The sequence below is a fragment of the Psittacula echo genome (assembly GCF_963264785.1).
Source record: "Psittacula echo genome assembly, chromosome: 6".
NCBI classification, from domain to species: Eukaryota; Metazoa; Chordata; class Aves; order Psittaciformes; family Psittacidae; genus Psittacula; species Psittacula echo.
In genome coordinates this window covers 48,718,875-48,744,589 of record NC_137743.1, presented here as the reverse complement: position 1 = coordinate 48,744,589, position 25,715 = coordinate 48,718,875, and the positions used below count along the sequence as shown (strand labels likewise).

The following is a 25,715-nucleotide window of genomic DNA, read 5'->3' as shown; positions in this document are numbered from 1 at the left end:
TCAAGGATAAGGTGCTCCATCACTTTCCCAGGGATGGAGGTGAGGCTGACCGGTCTATAGTTACCCGGGTCCTCCTTCTTGCCCTTTTTGAAGACTGGAGTGACATTTGCTTTCCTCCAGTCCTCAGGCACCTCTCCCGTTTCCCAAGACTTGGTAAAGATGATGGAGAGTGGTCTAGCAATGACTTCTGCCAGTTCCCTCAGCACCCGTGGGTGCATCCCATCTGGACCCATGGATTTATGGATGTCCAGATGTTCATACAGTACAAAGCCCCTGCCTCTGAAGAAACTGTGGATGTCAGAGAACAATGTTGTTTCGGGTTTTTTGTGGGATTTTTTTTTCCTGTATTTGCTCAAATAATGTTTCGCAGGTAGCATGAACAGTTGGGAATGTGGGATAAAAACTGTCTTCCTGCTGTTTAACGTGATGCTGATGAGACCTGCTCAGGGAATGATTATCTGGTGATTCTAAAATAGTGCTGGTACATATGTCCTAGGCTAAAATGTTCAAGACTAAGCAGATGCAGCAATGGTGACAGTTTCTTGGGGCACTTTTTTTCTTTCTTTTTGACACCTCAAGTGTTCTGTATTTTCCACACCAGTGTGGGAAAACAGACGATTGAACATGAGGGGGAACCTAATAGGTCTCTAAAATCAGTATACTTCAAAAATTATTTTCATCCTTTGTATACATCTGCCCAGGAACAGAACGGAGCCTGTCCTGTTTATGGTTGCCAAGGTTCAGCAGCAGATGGCTCTGTTTGAATTAGGGTAGGAGTCATGAAAGCAGCTGGAGCAGAAACTATAAGGACTTCAATAAAGCCTATGATTTCACTACTGCCTGCTAATGTATAGTGACTACATGGATGAGGAAGCTCAGAAATTATTTAGAAAGTCTTTCATCCACACTGTCACAGTTCCAAGGTAAGCAGCACTTTGACCCTCACTTAGCTCTTCCTGGGCAACATCCTGTATGTTGCATGGCAGTCACTGCTTCCTCAGTGAACTGTGCCGTCCCATCCAGTCTTTCTAGTAATTTTCGTTCTCTTTGGTAATGCTACTAAGGGGAGGTCATCCTAACTTTCTGCCTCAAAGGAAAGAATTTCTTAGTATGGTTAATGGGGGAGAAGGACTTACACCCCAAACCAAAACAAAAGCCCTGTATAAAGCTAGTGTAATAGTGAAGTCGCATCTTCAAATGTAATGCTAGAAAAAACACGTAACCACATGTATTGCAGTCTTGAGGGAATTAGACCAAAGGCGGCCATTTGCCATGCTTTTGTCAAACCCCTTTCCCCCAGGTCCAATTAATAATAGTTAATCTCTGTTCTTAATACTAGAATTGCCAACTTCACTGGAGTTTCTCCTGTTGTCCATAGGATGTGGAGCATTGAGGTGGTGCTCTGCAAACTGAATGGAAGCCACAGGGTGAGCAGAGTATTTATGGCCGTTTAATTTGTTTTATTGAATCAGCAAGCAGCACTGTCTTGATCTGTAGGTGCCCAATTACCAGACCTGGCCACAGACAGCAGGCTGGGGAGAAGGCTACAGGGCAAAATTGACCTTTGGTAGCAAACTGTAATTATCTAGGCTAATTAATCCTGATGAAAAAATCCTGCTTCTCTTAAAGTTGAGGTCATGAAAGGGGGAGAATTGCTCCCATTTTAAAACAGCTCTGGAACAGCTTCTGAGCTGTTCTGCCCTTCACAGGGGAGTCTCCTGGAGCTCCACTTCGAGTGCCTTTTTGCTGGAGATCTGGCCGTATCCCTTTGCATCCTACCTTGAGCAACCCGGTATCTTGGTAGCCTTTCCTTCCTGGAGTAGCAGTGAGACTGTTCCCCACCTGATGATGCTCTCCGCTGCGCTCAGCACATAGAGATCAGTGATTCTTCCGGATCGCTTTTTAACTAATCGAATACTTCACCCCGTGAAGCGGCTGCCTTGATACTTGTGCCTAGAGCGCGGCTGCTTTGGAAGTGTCTTCCTTAAGCAGGTCTCTGCTCTCAGCTCGGGACGTTGCCGCTCAGCCGGTGGGCGCTTTGGGGCGCAGACCCCGCAGGTGATGTGAGGGCGGGCGGCGGGGCCGGCGGGCGGGGCGGGGGCGCCAGCTCAACGCGGCGGCGGAGGGGCCATGGCGGTGGGGCTGGAGGAGGCCTTCGGAGCGGCGGGCGAGTTCGGCGGCGAACAGCGGCGCCTCACCGCCTTCCTGGTGCTGCTGCAGGTGAGGCGGCAGCGGCGGGGGGCGCCGAGGGCCGGAGCCAGCCGGGGCGGGGCGCTCCCGCCGCTCCCCTTGAGAACCGAGCCTCTCCTAGCGGCGTTCTCGGTCTTCCGTGTTTGCTGGGTTTTGTTAAGTTTGTTCGGGGTTGGTTTGGTTTCTTTTTCGCTCCCCGAGCAGCAGCATCCTGGGGAGGGCGGGCAGCGCGGCGCGGGACAGGCAGAGGAAGAGCCGGGGCCGCCGTGTGTGTCAAGGCGCGGGGTGCTGCGGCGCACCCGCTCGTACGTGCGCGGCCGCCTCTCCCGCGTTCGCCAAGATGCCCGTGTCCGTTCTGGACCAGCTTCCTGACCCGCCCGACGGCGGGATGCGGTGCGAGGCACTGGCCGCTCCGCCGGAGCTGTGCAGCGGGCGCGGGTGGCCCTGGGGAGGGTGGCGAAGTGACCCTCCTCTGGCATTTTTGCGGCAAACAGCCTCGTGGACCCCCCTCAGGCTCGTGGGCGTTTCAGAAAGGATTTGGTGGGGTTCGTTCCTTTTGCGAGTTGCTTTTCAAACCCCTTTCTCGCCCGAGTGCTGTCTTACATCTCAGCTAAGCCGAGTTTGTAATGCTTTCCTTACTTCTATGCCCCTCATTTTTGCTTCTTCACTTTAAGAGAGCCTTTTAAGTGTCTGCGAAGTGGAAGGAAATGGAGTCTGACCGCAGCAACTGTGGGTTTGGGTTGTTTTTTTTTTGCTTTTGCATGTCTTGTGACACGTGGTGTTCAGGCCCTGCCTTTAAACAGTGTCCACACCCGGTGTGCAAACACTTTCACTTGCTTAGTTTCTTCCTCACAGCTTCCTCCTGCATTTTGAATTAGACTGCTGTTCTGAGGGAGGGAGATGGTGCTGCGTGCAGGGTTTTGTTGTTTCTGGAGGAGTGTCCGAAGTAAGCACAGGATAAAATGGCAAATTAAACCAACGTCCAACCAAATGCACCACACAAAGACTTGTGGCTCAATGTAGTGAGCCATTCAAGATTCAAATCTCTTCTATCAATGGTAACATGCTGAAAGTCACCAGTGCGTGGATATGCTTGAGGTTAGTGTTATTTTACCTTAAGCAAAAAAATAAAACGAGATGTAAAGTGAAAAATCAGATGTAAAATGTGGAAGACATTCAGACCACCTTGACACCCATATTGATGAACAAATATTCTCATAAGGGTTTCTTTATGAAAATGGTTTTCGTTCCTGCATATTCTGTTTTTTATAATGACCAGGTTAAGTTTTCAGTCTCTACAATGGAAAGCACAAACAGAGACTTTTAGAAATATAACCTTAGGTTTCTTTTATAGATTTGTTTTTTGTCTTTGTTGTGTTTTTTCTTTAATAATAATAATCTTGATCTAACTGTTAGATCTCAAGATCTCAGCTATGAAACTATGATGAAGTTCTTAATACCTTCCTTTCCTGTGCCTGGCTGCAAAACTGCAAAAACAAATGGAACAACTTTGCCATAGGAAGGAGGATGTCAAGATGAAGTCTTCATTGAAAGTGTACCAGTATCTCTGGGGTGGTACCCGCTGCTCATAGCAGCCTCAATGACCGCATCTGGGAATTTAAACACAGTAGACTGACTGCATTTTCTTTGTGGTGCTGGGTAAAGGGAAATTGTTAATTTTCAGTTTAATGAAAAGCATACAGTATTCCATAAAGTCTCTTGGGATTGTTTGGGGTAAATGATTGTGCCTTATTTTAAGGTGTATGTGGCTTGTCAGTCGATGCTTATCGTGCTTGTGGGAGCTGTGCCTGAGTATCATATAGAGCAAGAAGGAATTCCAGCGAACAGAGCTGAGCTTGCCAAGCATATCCATTTTGTGGACAACTTCACTTCTATAGTAACTGAGGCAAGTAATTCCATGCATCTAACCATTTCTTCTTGGGATTTGTGTCACGGGTGCAGGACGTGCTGCTTGTAAAAGCTGAGAAGGGCTTAGTGTAATGTTTTCCTTACACCGTTAAGAATTATTGGAACCCACCCCTCTGGCTCTTTTATTTCATCATTCACAGAATCACAGAATCCCAAGGGTTGGAAGGGACCTCAAAAGATCATCTAGTCCAACCCCCCTGCAAGAGCAGGGTAACCTAGAGTACATCACACAGGAACTTGTCCAGCCGGGCCTTGAATATCTCCAATGTAGGAGACTCCACAACCCCCCTGGGCAACCTGTTCCAGTGCTCTGTCACTCTCACAGTAAAGAAGTTTTTCCTGATGTTCACATGGAACCTCTGATGCTCCAGTTTACACCCATTACCCCTTGTTCTATCACTGGACATCACTAAAAATACCTAGCTCCATCATCCTGACACTCACCCTTTACATATTTGTAAACATTGATGAGGTCACCCCTCAGTCTCCTCTTCTCCAAGCTAACGAGACCCAGCTCCCTCAGCCTCTCCTCATAAGGGAGATGTTCCACTCCCTTAATCATCTTTGTGGCTCTGCGCTGGACTCTTTCAAGCAATTAATTCCTTATGTACTTTGAGATTTAAAAATAAAGTATTAGTTTAGCTTTCCTAGCATAAATCTAATACTTAATAATTTATATTAAACTTTCTGTATATTATTTATTTTGTTTTCAGTTTTCTTTTATTACTAATGAACAAAGACATTACTAAAGAAGAATGATTATTTAACTACAGTTTACAACTCTGGAATTTAGGATGAGTTCCTCCCAGTGCCTGTTTTCTGCCAGGCAAAGGTTCAATTTGGCGTGTTTCTACAATCTGCTGTGGATGTAACTTTATCAGGTTGTGTTAGTTTCCCACAGAAGATATATCTTAAAGATTAAAGCTTGTATGAAAGTGAAACTCATGTACCACAGGTCTGGGTATTTTGATGTGTGGTGAAAGCAGGAGATGAAACAGATTGAAGTTCGCTGAGTGGGACAGAAGCTTGACCCTTTATCCTCACGCCTTATGAATTCCACGCAGGAGGCTGCATTTGTGTTTTGCTAGTCCCTGGGCTATAATCACTCAGGCAAGCAGGAGTGACCTAAGCATCACTGCCAGTGCCAGAAAAAAGACTGTGTGGGTGGCTTGGCTTGTAGTGTGAACTGTCAGAGTCCTGCTGCTTGAATTTTTGGAGCAGTTGTCAGTAAACTTGGATAAGACAGGTTAGCACTTGCTGTAGCTGGTGCAAGATTCTTGCTTCCTTCCCATTATCCCAAATGTGAGTGTATAATGTTTTTCTTGGAAAAATGTAGTGACCTGACATAAGGAGTGATGCAATATTGGATCATATCCCTTGTCAGAAACAGCCTGTTTTCCAAGAACACCCCTCAGTTTCAGGTTGTCAGGAAGATGTGTGATACAGGGTAGTGCTTAATTTATAATCAGAAATCAGCAAATTTTAACTAGTACTATGTTTTTAAAGTCAGTGTCCCTGTTTCCAAAATGCAGTCATTCTCAGGAGTTGTCAAAACAAATTTATGTTGCCCTTAATTTCCATAACTTATCTTAAGTTTTTAAAAATATATTACTAAATAGTCTTTTCACGGAGTCTTTAGATGCTCGCCAACATTTTGCTGTGTGCTAGCGGTCTAGTAAATAAATCAAACTCCATGTGGATTTAAAGAGCTGAGAGGCATTTTTGTTGTCAGGCTACAGTTAATTTTGACAAATACCTAACAAGTTACTTTTGTGCAAATAAAGTAGATAGACACATGCTTTTAAAAGTTATTCTTCACAGATTATTGTACCAGACTTGCTAAAATCCGAGCATCTTCCAGCAACATGCTAAGCAGCACAAGTAACGGTTTGCAAAAGCAATCTTTTCTCTTGCTCTGTGTTGAGAGAGGAAGCTGCTTTTGCAAAGTTTATGTCCCTTATTTTGGTGATGGAGCTTGATCTGTAAGTATTTTCAGTTCTGTTCTGGTTTGGCAGGGAACTGTTCTGCTCTGGAGCTCAACAGTGCTCCAGAGCAGGTCTTCCGTTCTGCTTCAAGAACTAATTGTTGTAATTAAGTTTGGAGTAACTAAGACTTCACAAATAACAGCTTGGGCTTGGTACGTGGAAAATACAGTTGTTAAAAATCACTTCTTGATCTGGCATCAGCCCTTGCTTTGTCAAGTGATGGTGCTTAGGAAGGCCTGTCCAGGAATGTCTTACATTTGCTGTAGAAATGGTCAGTTACTTATGAGAAGTTGATTTTTGCAGCCATATCCAGGAGCGTGAGGTTGTTTTGTTTCTTTGAATCAGCCTGAAACACTTCACAGACAAGAAATTGGCGTGCTGTGGAGTGCTAGCATGGAGAAGGAGGACTTAGCCAGCAGAGGCTGGACTGTGCCTTGGAGAGCACATGCTGTGATACTGTTATACTTGGAGTTTCCTGGGGACTTGTGCGCAGAAATATTTAATTACTAAAGTCTCCTCAGAAAGTTAAGAGACTAAGTTTGGGGGCTACATCTTTATCCAGTGAGGCAGGGTAGAATCTACTACTGGGTGGGGTATAGTAGAAGCCAGCTGCAAATGTTGCTGCACAGGAGTTTTACCATCACAGAGTATCTAGAAGTTCCCCAAAACTCTGAAGTGCTGGAACAGTGGGTGCATCAGACTAAAGAAGGCGTCCTGTAAACATGTCAAATCTGTTCCCGGTACCAATGTCTTGCAGGTTGCTTGATGGGTAGAGCACAGGTAGCTGGTGGGTTGCTGGGTGGATGGGGCCATGTCTTCTCTGTACTTTGCAATTATGTGAGTTCCAATTGAGTAAAAGCATATGTTTTGTGAGGTTGCTATAAATAAATTTTCTAGTAAATACGTTATGAATTATTTGGAATACTTAGTGATTAAATATTGGTTTGGATAACATTTTGCATGAAATAGTTAAATTCTTTTCCTGGAAAATCACTTAGGATTTTCTGATTGCCATTCTTTCCCAAGTTCATGATGTCAGGAATGTTTGTAATCTCAAAAGTGCATTTCTGAGTGTTGATTCTCCTTGTTTGCAGTGGAGGGGCTGCACAAGCTGCCTCTGTGCCTTGCCCCATCAGGAATCACTCCAAGTTTCATTCCAACTGTCAGTTCATTTTCTTCTCACAGTTTTTGGTTATGCTGCATAGGTTTAGCTTTTGGATGAGGTAAAAGTACATTTTATAGAGGAACTCGTCATTTGTTTGTAACTTTTGTTTGATTGCAAATGCATGTGCACAGTGAGATACTAACATATCAATAAGTAGTTAATAGCTACAAAACAAGGACATGTTTCCATAATCCCTTCGTGCTTTCTTCAATAGTTCAGCATGTGTATGATGAGGAAGGGCACCAGGGATTACTCATGGTTCAGGAAGCAGAGCTGCACAGCATTAACTCTCTAAGTACTGAACATGTGTTTTTCTTGTTAATGAATAATTTTTATTACCTGCTTATTGAAATAGGTAAGCTTGTTCAGTGTTGAAATGGCTAAGCTAGCACTAGTTCGGGCTTCCCTTGTTTTAATAACTCAAGATAGGTTGCCTTGCCAAAGCTTGGGAATTGGGGTACAACTAATTACACTTATTAAGTTGAAAGTTTATATTGTGATGAAATTTCTTGGGGAAGCGAAAGTGGAAAGAGATGTGAGAGTCTATTAGGAAAAAACCAGGACTACTGTTGGCTTACTTTGAATAAAATTTGAATTGGATATAAAGCAAGTGGGAAATGGCAAGAGAAGAATTTTAATAGTTTTTGATAGATTTTTTTGTTTTGTTTGAGGAGGTCAACAACTTGGTGTTGATACTTTTAACAATAAGGACATTTTTATTTTTTTTTTTTTGACAGTGGTACCTAATCGAGCAAGAAGCCTACAAAGTAAGCCTTGCATCATCCCTATTTTTTGCTGGATTGCTTATTGGAAATGTCACGTTTGGCCCTTTGTCAGACAGACTGGGCAGGAAACCAGTGTATATCTCAGGTAAGATTGTTGAAAGGCTTTTCTTAAGCATTTTGTATGGATAACATAATCTCTTTCTTTGCTGCCCGTGGGCCACTCTACCGGAAGGCTACCCATGGGTCATCCGCTCTCTCAGTGATACAGAGTCAATGATCTGTAGAAGCTTTTCACTTAGAGTAGAGCAGCACTAAAATTGGTTTCTATGACTGTGCTAAGCAGCATAGTGGTCACTAGAATATCAGTGGGAGATGAAAAGTAATGTGGTTTTGCTATGCCTGTCACTTTTGGAGCACCATATTCCACACGCTGCCTAGACGTATTGTTCTCAATAAAAATAATTAGCTTTTGTTTGGAGAGGGTGGAGGAAAATGAATACCTGAATACTGAACATCTTTAGAGTGTGTTACTCATATCCTGGGGTCTGTTTCCCAGCTGTGTTTGCAGCTGGAAGGGTGGCTTTTTAATGGTAACATTATCTCAAGAGAACGTCACCTTTGGCATGGCAGACCTCAAGTGTGTGACTTGAAAATGGTTGTAATTTTCATATGGTGTGATTTCAGGAAGTCAAATGTGAGAGATGAGGGACAAGAGTACTGTAAACTACTCATTATAGTCAGTAACGGACTGTGGTCCCTCCTTTTCTTTTGAGTTCAAGCTGTGCAGCAGAAGTATTAATTACTAATTTTATTCTCTCTCTACAGGTCTATTTTTGGATGTCATTTTTGGGTATGTCACAGCATTAGCTCCGAGTTATGACGTATTTGCAGTTTCACGCTTTTTTGTTGGAATTGTGAATGGTGGAATGGCCCTCGTGTCTTTTGTCCTAACACAAGAATATGTAGGAAAATCATTTTGATCATTTACAGGTGGGATTTGGGAATATTTAATCTTTTTATTACTGTGTGATGTATTGTTCTGACTATCAATACCTTATATTTTATATTTGTACCAAGGTTGTCAGGTTGTAGCATAAGTCAGGCAAGTGTGGTGAGGTTGATCCAAGCTCTTCTTTGTGTGGGAAAGGTACACCGACTAAGGAAGATGGGATTGAGTTTGATAAATAGCAAAATGGAGGGGTTTAAAAATTGGTACATTGAGGCCTAAAATGTCTCAATTTTTACAGTGCATTATATTAAAAAAAAGAATGTATCCTTTGGCAGATTCTGCCACCTTCTGAACAATGCTGTATGTTATCTTGGGGAAGGTATTATTCAAAGGGTTTTTCGAGGCTTCCCTGGACCCTGAAATGACTTAGTGCCTGGGTAGTGGTTTTTCCACTGCTGAATGTGCTGACCATCCAGTGTTTTTAAATCTCCTTTTTCATATGCCACTGCCAAGACTTAAAAAAATTTAACACTTGCACATCAGAGTGCTGTAAAGCCGGAGTACCTCAGAGTGTAATGCCCTTTTGGCTAGCACAATATGGGGAAAAACATGGTCCAAATGTTGACTTTCTGTGGCTGTGGACATATTTATTTCTCTCTCATTTCTTCAGTTGCCTCATGCTACTATTTTTCTTATTTCTTCTGTGGACTCCTGGGGAGTTATGAGACAGTTGTGGTTCACTTATAGCTTCCCACTTAAAGTACTGAATTTTCTTCTTCCGGGTTCACTTTTTTGACTCATGCCCTCTGTCTCCTCTGCCCCTCATTATCCCTTGCTCTGTTGTTTCTCTCTGCTCTTGCCAGCCTGTCCCCCTGCAGGGCCAGCATCCTGATGGACCAAAAACACAGCCCTGCTGCTTATCACTCTAGGTGCTTTATTCTAGTTTTGCTCAGCTGTTGAGAAAGAGGCGCTGAACAACTGATGAGGGGCTGAAGGAGGGGGAACTGCTGGGTGAGCTCAGCAGTGTTAAAGAAGCTCTCCTAGGTGTTGGCTGTGAGCTAGGCTTTGTGGGTGATAGCTGAGAGTTACTGGGTTAGTACAAGATCTCTTGTTAGTCTGCAGAGGGTTTGTTTTTAGGCTTCTGGAGTTCAAGCTGATCCCATATTTTTAACACATTTACTTATGCTTGTTCTTCAGAATTCTGTTGCAATAAACCTCTGGCTTGCAGCTGGTTTTGTACTGAACTGTCCTTGAACTTTTATAACTTCCAATTTCTGTGCCAGCTTGCTACCTCTATTGAAGATTAACTTAATAGGCCAAAATAAATCATTCACTCTCAACACTTCCTTTCCTCTCCTCAGGTTTTCTCTTTAGTCTGTAGGTTTCTGTTCGTCCCTTGCTCTCTCGTATGTACCACCCTATATTTTTGAAAAGGAGAACCGCCTGTGCATTATAGGAAGTTATTCTTCATTGGGATTGCGTATTAATTATAATACATGGGCTAGGGTTCTTTATTTGGTTGGGTTTTTTTGTTTTGTTTTCTTTTGTCAATGGTTTCTGTAGTCACCATTTTGGTCTTGTATTTTCAGGTTCATTAACTAATTTGACATTTGCAGTTGGCATTGCTGTTTATGCTTTGCTGGGTTACTGTGTGAGAGAATGGCGCTATCTTGCCTTGGTATCGAATACCCCAGGGGTCATCTTCCTTCTTCTTTCGTTGTAAGTGGTTCATGTGAATTATAATGATAAGAAAAAATATGCAGCAATTTAACAGTTACTTTTTCTTGTTATTGTTCAAGGGAGTGGTGGATGACTTTTTTCTGTATGGCTTTATGAACCAAGCAAGAGCGAAATCATATTGTGGAGGAAGAAGTGGGTTTAAATGAAGCAGGTCAGGGTTGCCCAGAAGACAGGCTTTTGTTTCTGCATGCTGTTACAGTTGTGGTGGTCAGTGTTGCAAACAGCAGCTGTGTGCCAGCTGTCCAATAAAACTCAATTACAAATCTGCTTGGGGAAGGGAAGGCCTGCCAGAGGCTGTGAGCTGGAGCATCAGCCAGGAACACTGCCTCCTGCCAAGAAAGTGTTTCAGTGCTACATACGTTTTGGAAGTGATCCTAGAGGGATTTTAGAGTTTCTTTTCATGAGACATATGCATGCAAAGGGAAATAAATGAGAGCACTTGGAATTGGCTTTTTAGCATGATACGCTATGTATCTGCTTGCCTTTGAGGTCCCTTGTGTGTGTTCCCAGCACTGTTGTGCTTAGGTGCCCCTATTCAGAATTCTTAAATAGGCATGAGCATAAAGACAATTATGAAATGCATCAGTATTTAAGGAATTGCAAGTGCTTAGCTTTGTCTTGGCTGTGTTGTTACAAAATATTCTTCTAGCATATCAAGTAATATACCTTGTATGCTTCTGACACTAGTGAAAGCTGTAGAAGAAATTGAAGTATTAGTTTAGTAGGTTTCCTACACATTAATACAGGGAATGTCTAGCATACAGCACAGAAAAAAACTGTTCTAATTTTTATTTCATTTTTTAAAATTTCAATTTTTTTTTTAGATAGACCTGATCTTGAAATAAGTGATGTTAAAGAATACACAAAAAAACTACAACCCCCTGCTTCCTGTAGTCAAGGAAAACAAAGGCTTTGGGCTGAGGAAGTTCTTCATAATGTGTTTTCCTTTATGGTATTCTGTTTCTGGTGAAGTAGAATTACTTCTCCCAAATACAAAAAACATTGGGATCCTCCAAAGTATTGAAACTTAGTTTGGTTGTAGGATGTATATTTGTTAAGAGTAGCAGAGAAAAATGTAGGTTCACTTAAAAATATTCCATTATTTATTTTATGGCTCATAAAAGTAGCAGCACACTCTCTGGTCTAAAAACCAAACCAAACAACCTAAAACAAATCAGGAATCATGAACTGAAGTTGTGGTAAGGATATTCTGATTATACTTGAGAATAAGAGATTTACAACTTAATGTGGGTACCAATGAGCTGGTACTGGAGCCTGACAAGTAAGTTCCCAGTGAGATTCATTTCTTTCTTCACTCCAACTTGGAGCCTTCCCATAATGAAGAAGCTTGAAATATACTTTGTGAAAACAAAGCTTTGCCTGGGCTGTTCAAACAGTTAGTTTGCAAGATGCTTCCTGGATAATGCTAGTGTAGCATTTCCTAAGAAGTCAGTTCAGCAGAAGTCAAGATTTACATTTAAACTCCTCTAGCATGACTGAGTGTTTTGTGAAGCATCTCCAACAATCCTTGTCTAAGATGACTGTATAATTATCAAGTACGTGGAATTTGAGAGGCAAAACAATGTAAGTAGAATGCTTTCTCAGAATTTTGTGTGGATACTTTAAACATTGATTTGAAAAGTGGAAAGATTGACTTCAGTGAGTGCTGTGTTAATAGGAATGAACTTGTCATTGTTGATTTTCTGTTCTTTCCTGTTAGTATGCTCCCAGAATCACCACGATGGTTGTATTCCCAAGGGAAAATGGAAGAAGCTGAAGATGTATTGCAATATATTGCCCTTGGTAATGGAAAAGAGAGATTAAATCTAAAATTAAAACCAAATGCAGGAGTTTTGAGAAAGGATGTATCAGCACCTGGTATCCTAAACTTAGTAAAACACCCTGTCCTTCGGTGGCAAACTGTCATACTGATGTACATCTGGTATGTAATAACAAGGTACAGAGGCTGTGACTGAGTCAGGCACAAGGAAGTGATTAGAAGTTTTCATCTTTTAAAAATCCTGTCCTCAAAACTGAATGAAATTTGTCAGTTGGTGGCTGACAATAATAATCTAAAATGATGTGTTGTAAAATTCATGTTTCATTATTATAGCTGTTGTGTTTTATTTTCAGTGTTAGTTAGAAACTGCTTAAAAACCTATTAAGAAGTAATCCGATGAGAACATAATATTTACATTGAGTGAAACGAGAAGCTGAAGCAGGAATTACTGAGAGGATGTGGATTTGAACCAGCCTTAGTAAGAAAAGGACTATGTGGGTTAGACAAGAGTAGAGATCTGCAGCAAGAATAAGCATTAATAGCCCGAAAGCCCATTACACAGGTTCAGTGGAGGAAGACTGGAGTCAAATAAAATACAGATTGCATAGATTTATATTAGGTGCTGTCTTCGAAAGCCAGTGTTGTTTTCTGTGGGGTGGGGATGTGTGGGTGTAGTTCTTTCCAAGGACAATGACAGTAGGTTTGTTGGGGAAGCCTTTCCAAGGTTTGGAGAAGATACTTGGTTTTAATCAATGGTTGCAAAGCAATCCTAGGAAGAAAACTGTATGTACAACAGTTAAGCATCAGATGACTACAGTTATTAGCTTTGCTGAATAACCTAAGGAAATAAGGTAAGCTAATAGAAAATTCTGAAAGTTGTGCTGTGCATATGAATGCATGCTTTTTTTTCTTTCAAGAAGATGCTTTGTTTAAATAAATAGCAACTATTCTCTTTGCCATGTTTTCCTGGGGGGGTTGGAACTAAGAGCTCTCTTCCTAGCAGGTAACTCAACATAGCTAATCCATAACTCAGCATAATTTCCCTTTTAAATACTTTCTTAGTCCTAAAGACAACTTATGTTGGTAATTGTAGGGATTGGTGCATGGATGGGAAGCTGCTAGGAGGGACAGGAACCAGCTGACCCTGGGGAGGTGCTTAGGCGGCAAATATAAGGAATTGTAACTGTGCAATAAATCGTTGATGACCCGCATTCTGTGAATGCTCTATGTCTTAACCCTAGTTCGGAGGGAACTAGTGCTTCCGTCCCTCACCACACGAGTAGCGAGAAACTACAAGTAATGTAACTTCTGTGGGGTTTTTTTAGGTATGTCTGCAGCTTTGTGTACTATGGACTAACTTTAAATGCTGGTGGATTAAGAGGAAATCTGTATTTAAATGTGGCTCTTTCTGGTCTTGTGGAAGTTCCAGCATTTCCTCTCTGCATGTTTTTTATTGAGAAATCCTGGTAAGAAAAACTTCCTTCCTCGTTTTCTGCATATATTTGTTTACAGCTTAGAACAATGTTCACCTTTTTCTGAGGAAGAAACTTCCCTGGTTTTCTGAACAGTATTGATTTTTTTTTTTTTTAATTATTTTTTTTATTCAGTCTGCTGCAGGGGTTTCTGCAGTTGATACAGAGGTTTTTCTACCTCTTTTTTCAGTTTTGTTCATCTTTGAAAAGCTCATCTCTTGAGTAATTAAAATGATTAATGTTCTTAAAGAAAGCTTGGTCTTTATGGAAAAAAAAGTGAGTAGCCTAGTTATTTCAGTATCTATAGCTTAGATAGATCTCTTACATATTTTATTCAGAATGACTTGTTTTTGTACTGCCTACCAACTGCAGTTGAAAGCAGTTTTCAGCATTGATCATTTTTACTTAAACGTTTCAAAGAGAACTTTGAAGTGAGAGCCATTCAGTTTTTGTTAAGGTATGAATGATCAATGTCCTTGTTATTTTCATACATTTCAGTGCTATTTGGAGGCCATCCTTTATGTGGGGAGTTATTTCCAAAGGCCAAACAGTCTGGCAACCCAGAGCTATTCGGGGTTTTATGTAACCTTCGGTTTGAGTATCTTTGTAATTGGTCTCACTGAGATCAGTGGCAAAAATCCAATTTTCTTCAGTCAGGTGAGGATGTCACCTTTTCATTTTTTTTGGGCAGTAAAAGTCTATCATCTTTGTGAAGCTAAAAAGCAAAACAACCAGCTAACCTTCACCTCTAGCCCAAGAAGCCTGAGTCTAGGACATGCATTTAAACCACAAACTGCACAAGTCCTTTTCTGTGTCTTTTATTTACATTGTAGTTTGTCAGATTAGTTGTCAAATGAAAGCTTATGGTTTCCTGAAATAAGGATGTGTGTAGTTTTAGGTGCTTAATGCAAACCAATGTGACAAGCCAGCTGCACTGTTTTCATTCAGTTTTTCCTTAAAGTATAGCTTTATTGTTGCAAAAATATTTAGAAATGTTGTTTGTTATAGATAAGCTGTGGTTCTGCTACTGTAGGGCAGTAGTTAGAAATAGCTGTGAGAGTTCACAGAGTAACAAGCATTTATACTATTTCTACATGCCTGCAAACTGCTATTGTGAATATCTCCATTTGTGATCCTTTGCAAATAATGATGAAATAAATTGTAATATGGCAGATGTGGAGACGGACTGGTGGTTTTCCATCCCATTGTTGTCTTTTAAAGCAGTAGGCAGTAGCCATAACCTTTGCTTATTTCTATGCGTATACGAGACAGAAATGCATACAAAACAGCTTTACTGCCTTTCATGACTGTATATATTTATGCAAAGTTGTAAAAGAGAAACACGGATTAGGAAGCATTAGAATTGCATTTTCTTGACCAACATGAAATTTGATCTTTGTGTGTATGCACTGTAGTACTCTCTTGGTGACAGGGTCCATTACCTTGCCCATATAGAGAAGAAAAGATGGAGCTCTTCTTGCTGATGTAGATGGGTTCTTCTCAAGGCTACATATTCAATAGCTTGAAAATCAGAGCTTTGCTAGAAATTAGAAAACTTCTGGGACGACTTCAGTACCAGAACTAGGAAAATAATGCAAGATTTGAAGCACTTACCAAGTTACAATGGGTTTAGTTGGTATCTTGCAGACAAATTGAAAGTATACTGAAGGACTTTGTTTCCATTTTTATCTGGATGCTCTTTTGCTTCTAGGTCTGGAAGACGTAAAACTATGACATGTTTTCTGATATTTGCAGGATTTGCCTGTATATTTACCATGTTTGTACCAACAAATGCAGGTAAGTGTGTAATGCTGCTAAAGTAGATGTTCGTTAATTTAGATAAAAGCTAACAAAACAAATTAATGGGTATTTTGTGACCAAGTATATGGGGGCCTAAAGGCCTATCCATTCATACCTCTTTCTTCTTCTGGGGCTAGTCAGGAATCCAGGGTCTTGTCTATATTGCTTTTAACTTGTTGCAGGCGTAATTTCATCCTGTTAGTTGACTAAGTTTGTCTGACTGCAAGCTCTTGGCTCTTTGAAGGTCTGACCAAGCTATTACATTCTGTCTCAAATATTGTCACTGCCTTTATTTATCACTATTAAGCAGCTTATCTTAAAATACTGGATTTAATAGCCAGACTGCAGTTAGTTTGACTGGATCTTGATGATATGGGATGCTGAGCTTAATTTTAAATTTGTTTTGGTGGCCTGTAATATTTATAGAAATAGGAATGGCGGTTTTCCTGCATTAGAAGGTTATTTCATCATTACAAAACCCAAACAAAAAAAAGCTTTAAAAATATAATTTGGTACTTGAAAATTAGAAATGGAAGACTTGTGATATGGAAGCCATGGGGATGGCAAGAAGCTTGCTGCCTTTCTCAGTCTCATGATGCATATTGCTGTGCTATGCAGTTGTGAGGACACGTCATGGTAACATGGAGTATCATCAAGTATATTTCTCATCTCAAAGTACAATGTTTTTTTAACATTGTCAGTGACATATGTTCAGTTTTGTATTTTCACTTTCCATTTCAAGTACAGTTTTTCTTTACTAATACTTAGGGTACTGAAAACTCATGTCTATATGACACTAACAGAAGTGGCTTCTTGTATGTTTTTTAATACTGCTTAATTTAATTACTTTAAATTAAGTAATAAATACTTTAATTGTATTTAATACTACTTAATAATTAAGTAGAAATTCTTTAGCCTTAAAAGTATTTTGACTGAGAAGCACCAGTGATGTGATTACAAGGCAGCCTTCTGTAGGTTGTGTTTATCCCTAACAGTTGTAAATGCTGTCTGGCATCCAGTTCAAACTGATCTTCGAAAAGTCTCAGGAAGAAAAACAGAGAGAGATTAAAAAATGCCATAATCCTGTTTGTCATGCTTGTATTAATTCAAGTCCTCAGATGTTTTGCTGCTCCTTTTATTGAGAGGTTTTTTCCTTTGTTCCAACAAGTTTGCTCTTTGGGCTTCTTTTTACCTATTTTAAAACAAAATAAAAGCAGTAGTGACTGGTCAGGATAGTGTAATCATTCCTGAAGAGTTGCTACATTTAAGGAAATCTGTCTTTTCCAGTTGACTTAACTTTAACCCCATTAAAACGTCTTACTTTTCACTGTGGTAAGAGTAAAGCTGGTTCTTGGCTCAGCATGATCTGTATCAGTTAAGTAGAAAGAAACTCAGCTCCAAGCATGATGATGACGAGTGAGGATTGTTGCATCTCTAGTCTGATGCTCCTATCAGTAAGGAGAACATAATTTGTCTAAGTCTGCATTCTTCTGAGAGATAAGGTCCTTGATTTTATTACAAGGGATTTAAGATTTTAATGAGAGATTGGGCACTTGCCTCTCATGTCTGTAACCTTCACTTGTTTTGAGAATCTGATAAAAGTAATTTCCCCTGTGGAATAAACCAAGAACATTGTTATTAAAGATCTGTACTGAGGCTGAGACTAAAAATCTCTTCAGTGGTTAAGTAAAACTGATACATCTTCAGCTCCCTCTTACCTTATCACTTAGAACTCATCAGTTAATTTGTGTATCAGATTGGAAGACAGTGGCAATTGAGGGGGAATGGAATTGTAATGCTCTTTTTCAAAAGTTGCTGTAAAGCATGAAGACATTGCTTTTTGTGCCTGCGTTATGCTATAGCAAGCAAAGGAGACTTCTAGCTTAGGGGTAACTAGATTTTAACTTCCATTTAGATTTATCTTCTTATGCTGAAAACATAACTTTTTGTGACTTTGATACGCTTTTCACTGAAGAAGGAAAGAAAATTTGGAATTCTTTAACAAGAGCTGAGGCAAAATTGAGTTAATGTCAAGTATTTCCTTTTGCATTGAGTGTGACCCTTTCTTGGTGGATATTTTTTCTGAAGTAAATTTGAAGACTTCCTTAGTTTTAGAAGTATGGCTTAAGTTACTTAAAAGAACTTCTACTTATGAAGACGACAGCCAGAGGGTGAATCTACATAATGGCACTGCAAATGAGACTAGTAATGACATAACTCTTATTCCATAAGGTCTTAAACATCAGCATCTTTGTGACCATTTATTTTCTCTGCAAGAATTGCAAAAAAAATGTTCCAAGGCTCTGAGGGAAATGTAATGTCAATGTCTGGGCTTACCTAGGGAAGCTGATGTGCAGAGGCTTAACACTGATTCTAATCCTGCAATAATTCCCAATGTAGCCAGTCTGCAGCCTCCCCTGAGGGAGGGAATCTGGAGAAGACTGCATTTTAAATTTGCTCCTGAGTTTGAGTGTTAATTTCTCTGTCTAGACAGACTCTTTCTTCTATTTTGATAGTAAGACCAAAACTTCCCAGGTGCACTAGTGCTACACTTCTAACACATAGATATGCAGTGTTCAATTGAAGTCTCCCTGGGAGAGAAACAGCAAATTTTAAAACATTTTTTAGAATTACAGATCTCTTCATCATTTCATTTTTGGTTGATGGAAGAAAAGGGATGTCCCAGCTTTCTGACAGCACCCAGTGAGGCTCTGAGGACCAGGTTCACACCTCTCCATCTTGTGGCTGTATGCAACATTCCACTGAGCAAAAGGAGAACTTGGATGAAAATGTTGTATCTCTTTTGCTTGAATTATAGAAATAACTGCAGAAATGCGTCACACTTAAAGACATTAAATAAAGTTTCTGGATTTCAGCGTATGTACAAATGAATTTCTGCTTTGGTTGAAATAGAATCTGACTTGATCAGATGAACTGAAGGGCAAAAATTAAAAGTCAATTGAGAAGCAATCAGATTTTCCATTACTTAATCAACATAATTTGATCCAAACCAAAACATGCTGAACTTGGTGCTGAGGAAGAGAACCTGAAATGCAGCTAATCAGAGCATTCATTCTTTCTTATGATTAAAAAATATAAATTATCTTTTTTTTTATTAAAATTGATGATGCAAACACAATCAAATCAGGATAATGAAAGACAGATTTCTTTTGGCCTTTAAATGATACACACTTCAGTTTAGTCAGTGTGGCTCTGTCTATTAGTAAACTGGGCTGCATTAGCACTTGTTCTTTCCAACAGCAACAAAGCTGTTGCATTTTAAGTCCCAAAAGGATGTCCTTGGGGAGCCAATAAACTGTTGAGGTGAATCAAGTTTTATGGTTTTAGTCTAATAAATTAGTTAAGGAGGCAATGATGTCTATTTGTACTTGTCAAAATATGCTGTTACCTGGTAAGGTATTCTGACTGCAGAGCTGGAAGTCATAGCCCTTCCATTTAGAGCTGTGATAGTTTTATACTTTCCCCCGCCAAAATGGGTCCAGTTTTCTTGGTGCTAAATATAATTTTATATATCTGTTCTGATTCTAGCTCTTACAATGGTTGGGACGAACTGAAATACTGCTTTTCAACATAGTTAAAAAAAGTGAGAAACCGGACTATTTATGCTTGTTCTATATATATATATTTTTTTTTTCCCCTGAAAGGTCTGCTCTTCAGTCCCACATTGTTAGCTTTGTGTGGAAAAATGATGGTCAGTGCTGCTTTCAACATATTGTATATTTATACATCTGAACTGTACCCAACAGTACTGAGGTAATTACCAGAGATTCTAGGCAATTGAAAATACTTTTCATGCATGGTGATACTGACTGCTGGTGTGCTTTAATATTTACCTGTAATGACTTTTACCTGTAATGACTTTTACCTGAAGTATTGATATGAATTCTTTCTGTAATTAAGGCAGCTTGACAGGGCTTGAAAGGGTTATTTGTATCAGTCACATGTTTTGCACCAATGCAGTTTCTTGGGCTGTTTGTGGCAACTGCCTTTAGCTTTGAATCTCGAATAAAAGTAGGAAAAAACTTCTCATACTGCAATGCTAGGTGCTGTATTTCTCATTTATACTATTGATTTTGGGGGATAAAATTACAGGATGCATAACCAAACATAATTATGTGATGGAAGTATATGCTGATTTAAGCATAAACATAGACTATGCAGTAAGGTCCCTGCTGAAAAAAGCAAGTGATAATCTGTATATTTGTTATTTAATTAAATATTCATAACATAACTCATTTTAATAGTTTAATAGTTTATGTTTGCTTTATACCATGTGATTCCTGAACAAGTGGGCTAAACCCTTATTTTTCATAGTTCTTATGGACTCTTGTGAGGTTACGCTCTCTCCTGTTGTCCCAAGATAAACCTGAGATAAAAAAATACAGTACCACAGTGTTGTTCTTCTCACCCCATCTCGGTTCTGCATAATTCTCTGAACTGTACTCTGTGTTCAGAATTTGAGCCATATTACACAAGTTGCTCAGAAGCAGCAACTACAAAACTACTGCAGAAATTGAGTCCTTCTTTAAAGACAGCAGGAAAGTTGAAAGCTGATGTGGAGTAGGAAGGCGTTCCAGCTGGTGGATGTGTCCTGTAGCACTGCAGAAGCAATTAAAGTGGTGACATGAATCACTTGATTCTAGGACACTCAGGTCTTGATGGGGAAAAGTATGGGGGTGGGGTGTGTGTAGATAAAAATGTGGGTGACTCCTTGGATTGGCTTTTTTTCTCTTGTGAGGTTCACAAATTGCCATATGTTCTGGAGGCATAAAAAGCTAGACTCTGAACGCAGGTTTTGTGTTTTGCAATCACACTTGAGAGGGTGGAGGTGGATTGTCTGTTTTCAGATACTGAGCTTGTGGTTTTTGGCACGGATTTAGGTTTAATATGCAACTCCCAAATACACTGATGGAATTTGGGTGTGGGGGTTTGTTTACATTCTCTCAGTCCAAACTTCTGTACTTTTCTTGTGGTGGGCAGTTTTTGACTCTTCCTGTCCCCTCTGCTTTTCTGGAGTTGAGAATCAAGAGAAATAAATCTCAAAATATTTCAATATTTTGATAATTTTTAATACTTTTGCTTGTTTCGCTGTGTTTCCATACGATGCTGTCTTCCTAAGTCTCACTGATATTCAGTGCCAAGTGTGTGGCAGCTCAAACTTAGCAGGAATTTCAGAAGTGTGCCTGTGTGTTTGAAACGAAGTGTTTGTGATTAGGAAGATTTTTTTTTAAAAAATTAATCGAGTAAAGGGCCGTTTCACTTGAGAATCCGCACTAAGATTCTAGCAAAAAAAGTAACTTTGTGTGACAAATACATAGACTGCCGGTGGAGAAAATGCAAGAATAAAGACAGTTCAAGAAGTTGCACGTTGTTAGGCCACTCATGTTTAATAATGTGATAAACTGTTAATTTAAACCGTATGAGAAGTCCTCGCGTGACAACGTACGTGTTTAAAAATATTTGATCTCTCTCTGGTGCTGTAATTGCAAGTATGAGAGTTCATGCAAGCAAAGCAGTGATGAGCGAGTGTTTTATTTAAAGCGAACCACGAGCACCATCTGGTGGTCTTTGCAAAGCTTTTTCCTGATTCTGGCGTGGCTCTGGCAGCGGAGCTTAGGCCCGCCGTGTGGTGAGACATGGACCATTCATAGCCAGTGGAGAGGAGGTGGAATGCACTTTTTTCTTTTTTTTTTTTTTTTTTTTCAATCCAGTTTCATGTTTTGCAGGAAAATTAAGCGTCTCCAGTATTACTGCTCCTTATTTAAACCTCCTCACTGCTTTAAGCGTGAGAGCTGTTGGGCGTATCTTTTTAAGTTAACTGATACATGGAGTAATGACAACTACACCTCACGTTAGAAACGGGGAGGTGCTGCAAGCTGGAAACTGTGTACGTGCTTTGGGCTTTTTTCCTTTTTGATGTGTCTTTAAAATACCTTTTGGGGAACAAAAAGGTTTAAAAAGAAAGAAGGTAACAATACCATTGCATTTTGGACAGAAGGGAAGACTGTCTTTGGGAACAAAAAGATTTTGTTGGTTTTTGGTTGGTTAGTTGGTTTTTGGTTTTTTGAGGTATTTTTTTCCCCATGCGAAAATGATTGATGACATCCTTGTATGTCATGAGTGAAACTGGAGTGGGGCCACTGGACTGTTTTAGGGTAGTTTTGGAAAGCTCATTTGCTTATTTTCACAGTGGGGAAACTCTTGTGTTTTCACTTAATGTCAGTGGTAGTAGGTAAAGTTTGTACTCCTTTAAAATACTTGCCCTTTTGATCTCTGGTTGTCTTTACAAGGAAAACCCCACAATTTCTTTCTGCTGAAATGCCCCTGGAGGAGTGCCACATGGCATGTTTTCTTTGGCGGGTAGCTGCAGCAGGGATAACTGGCTTGAGCAGAGCTGTGATTACTCTGGTTGTAGAGCTATTGTGGCTGGCATTAGCTCAGCAGGGTGCTCCATGCAGGGAGCACATGCAATCAGTCAGGTTTAGTAGGTGCTCTAGTGAGAGTGGTGAAACCAGGGCAGTAAGGTAAGACATGTGGTGCGTGGTCAGATGTTGGCAGTGCAGCATCTTAAGAACACTTGCTAGTAGTTCTTGGGCAATAATGCATTTTTTCCTTTGGATACCATGATGTTCTTCTGCTTAACCCAAATGGTGGAATTCTCCATCTCTGGATATGGACAGGCTTAGGGTCTGCGGGAGGGATGCTTCTAAACGAATGGTTCACACGCAGACTGGTGTGTCATCTGTTCAGGGATTTTGTTGACAGGGAAGGATGCTTGACCTTGTCTTTTGGGGTTTGGGTTAATGTTGCCTTAGTGTGAGGAAGTGTGGGTTGCAAATTCCCTTTTCCCAAGAGGACCTGATACGAGAGAAGGTTGCTTTGTCTGTTTATTTTTATAGCAGAGTCACTCAAAGTTCCTCATTGTCATCTGCTTCCTTTAACCTGTGCAAAGGGCCATTAGGAAGGGATGTGCAGGTGGGTGGTTTTGGTATAGTAGTGACCCATGTCACCTCTCTGCTTGTCATCTTTAATCCTGTTACTGTCTTCCTGTCTTTGGAGGAGGAAAAGGAAACAGGGTGAGCCAAAGCAGCTCAGCTCAGTGGTGTGACTGAGGATGATGATGATGATGAATGAGAGGAAGCAACTGAGACATGTAGGGAGAACAACAGCCACTGTGAGCTGGTTCTTGCTGTCTCAGTGATGTCTGGTGCCAATGCCAGTCTCTGAAGGAGCTCTTAAATACCATATTTAGAAGTGATACAGAGATAGGAGATTTTTGTATTTATCAGCAAACTCTTTTTCTTTTTTAACTTCTTTGAAGAGGATCCTTGAAGAGGCTCGTGCTGTTCTAACCTATGCTTTGATTATCACAGTCTAGATGGGATTGTTTTAAACTTGGCTGAAAACTGAAGGGAGCGTAGAATTCAGCAGCCCCTCTAGTGACGCATCTGGCCAGATGTTTGCAAGCTTCACATTGGCAATTAATTAGTTTCTGTTTGCGGGTAAGCACTGCTGTTTCATCTGTGCAACCTGAGATGGCAGAAGAGAGGCTGCTACTGACAGCCTGAGCTAGAGGTAGCATTCAGGATCTTCTGTCTGAAGATCCTGCCAGGTTTTGAAATCATGCCCCATCCAGCACAGGGATGTCCAATTAAATTGCCCTATGTGGCAGGTTGAAAACCTCTCTCTTTGTTCAAACTTTTGTGAAGGATTGCACAACAGGGTGGCTTTGTGAGGGTTTGAAAGGGTGTGATTCACCTTGCTAGCAGATACTCTTAGAAAATCTTCAGCGTAACTGGTGGAGGCCTTTGAAAAACTTTTTTTAATAAAGGCTAGTGGTAACTTAAAAAATAAAGTGTAAGTTGGTTCTGGCAGTGCCACCACATGTTCATACATGATTCAGTTGTTTATTCTGAAACTACAAGTCTTTCATTCTTTGTCTGAAACAGAAATGCTGGCTTGGGTATCTGTTCCATGTCTTGCAGATTTGGAGGCATTTTGGCTCCATTTGTGCCATCTATGGTAAGATTATTTTCTACTTAGAATGTAGCTCAGACTTATTGTCTCAAAAGCACTTTGCTGAATTTTTTTCTTGAAAAAGATTTGTTTTATGAAAAATTAAATAGCGTTCACTCAATTTCAAGAATTAATGAACAAGATGTTTAGAAATACCTTGAATTCTGTCCTTTTTGGAAATCAGATAATGTTCTGTGTTTAGTATTTCATCTGTTAGTGAAACGATTGTCGTAATACATTCAATACTGCTAAAGCTCACTCAGTATCTGAGTTCTTTTAGTAAACAAAATTTTTGTATGGGGCTGTTTCTGTGAAATTACATTTCTTGGGTATTTTTGTTCTACCAGTATATGAATAATTGCACAGATTGCTGGAGTGAAAAGTTGTAGTCTTCTGGTTTTGACTGGAGCTCATATGGATCATATATTTTAAAAGCAGGAAATAATGGTGGCTTTTTACTATGAATTTTTATTTTTAGAAATCTCTTAGTTGTTCTGTACCATTTGTGGTGTTTGGAATCACTGGACTGTCAGCGGGATTCCTGACTCTCCTTCTGCCAGAAACACTGAATAAGCCAATTGCTGAAAGCATTGAAGATCTCCAGAGCCCCAAATACCAAGTGCTTAAAAGTAAAGAGGTAGAGTAGTTTTTCTTTTCTTAACTGTAGCTTTACATTGTTTGCCCCTCTATCTTATGTGAGCCTATTATGATCTATACATGATCTATGATGATCTAGTACATACTGCTTAGATTATGCTTGAATGAATGTGTACATGAAGTTTTGTAAAGTTGTTTCTCTTGCATTCAGTGGAGATTAAATTTATTCTTTATTTGGCTCATAAAGATGAAAAGGCTGACACCTGTCACCTCTATGTATTAAATTATACGTAAATTAATGATATTTTATTTCCTTAAAGGGAAACAAATTGTAGAAAGGCAGTCTGAAATAGTCAGGAACAATATATTTGGCAACATTCCTGGGTTTTACCGTAAAACAACTAGGCATATTTTTCATATATTAGATTGTGCCTGTTTTGTAGTGGAACATAATCTTATATACCTGAGGAAGTGTTTTATTCTTCATTAGTCTCCTGGGTTAGACACATTTAAAGTGTTTTCCTGTTACTGATATGCACTAAATAAAACTTAGGCAGCGGGAATGAAAGTTTTCTTTGTTTCAGCAGGTAATAGAATAGAAAATGTGAAGCACACCCCTTAAGTTTGGGAATGGCTTCCCAGAATAATTAGTTTTCAAAGAAGGGGAGGCAGAGAGGAATTCCCGAAAGAAAGGAATTGTTTGCTTAGAACTAAGTAGGCTTAGTGTAGATACGTTTCTTATGTTTTTCCTTTATATGCTAGCTTAATTGTCTGGTAATTATTGTACTTAGTCATTTTAGTCATACTACACACACTATTATGCTTGCCTTCTTAGTAATCTGCATTCAGTTGGAATGGGAAAAAAATTGAGTTTTTAACTTCTCAGTTTTTTTAAAAGATTTCTCATTTTCATATTAATATTAACCTATAAAATAGGACAAGAAAAATCAGACATGCAAACTGTTTTTCAATAATTATTTTTCTTCTGTCTGACAGGCAGTGTTAGAAGAAAACACTTAAATTTCAGAACGCTTGTCTGTGATGGAAAATGCAGCTTCCATTGAGAAGATGCTCTAAGGGGTGAAGAGCAGATTCTTGCTCTACGTATCTGACAGGAAACGTTGGAGAACTTGTATAATGCTGCTTGTAGCATGTTAAACAGTTTTATGTGGAGGCAAATTGAGAAGATGGAAGAAGTTGATCGAAGCTTGTGAGAGAAGAGATGACAAATTGGTGCATTAATGACTTGGCATGCTGTAGATGTTTGGACTTCTTTACAGCTCCTTAAAATGAAGTATTAATTTATTTTACAAAATGCAATTGCTTGCTTCAGATTAAGCTATAAT

The 25,715-nt window shown here is 39.9% G+C and overlaps 1 protein-coding gene across 1 annotated transcript; it reads left to right on the top strand.

Moving 5' to 3' along the window:
* Positions 1-2,103: 2,103 nt before the first annotated feature.
* LOC308223135 (solute carrier family 22 member 15-like) lies at positions 2,104-25,401 on the top strand. Its single transcript, XM_080621800.1, is given in 13 exon segments — positions 2,104-2,220; positions 3,950-4,096; positions 8,007-8,139; positions 8,820-8,971; positions 8,975-8,984; positions 10,533-10,662; positions 12,404-12,625; positions 13,789-13,929; positions 15,647-15,732; positions 19,401-19,509; positions 23,706-23,778; positions 24,251-24,409; positions 25,366-25,401. Coding segments are annotated over 13 exon segments (1,476 nt in total). The 5' UTR covers positions 2,104-2,130; the 3' UTR covers positions 25,390-25,401.
* The last annotated feature ends 314 nt before the right edge of the window (positions 25,402-25,715 follow it).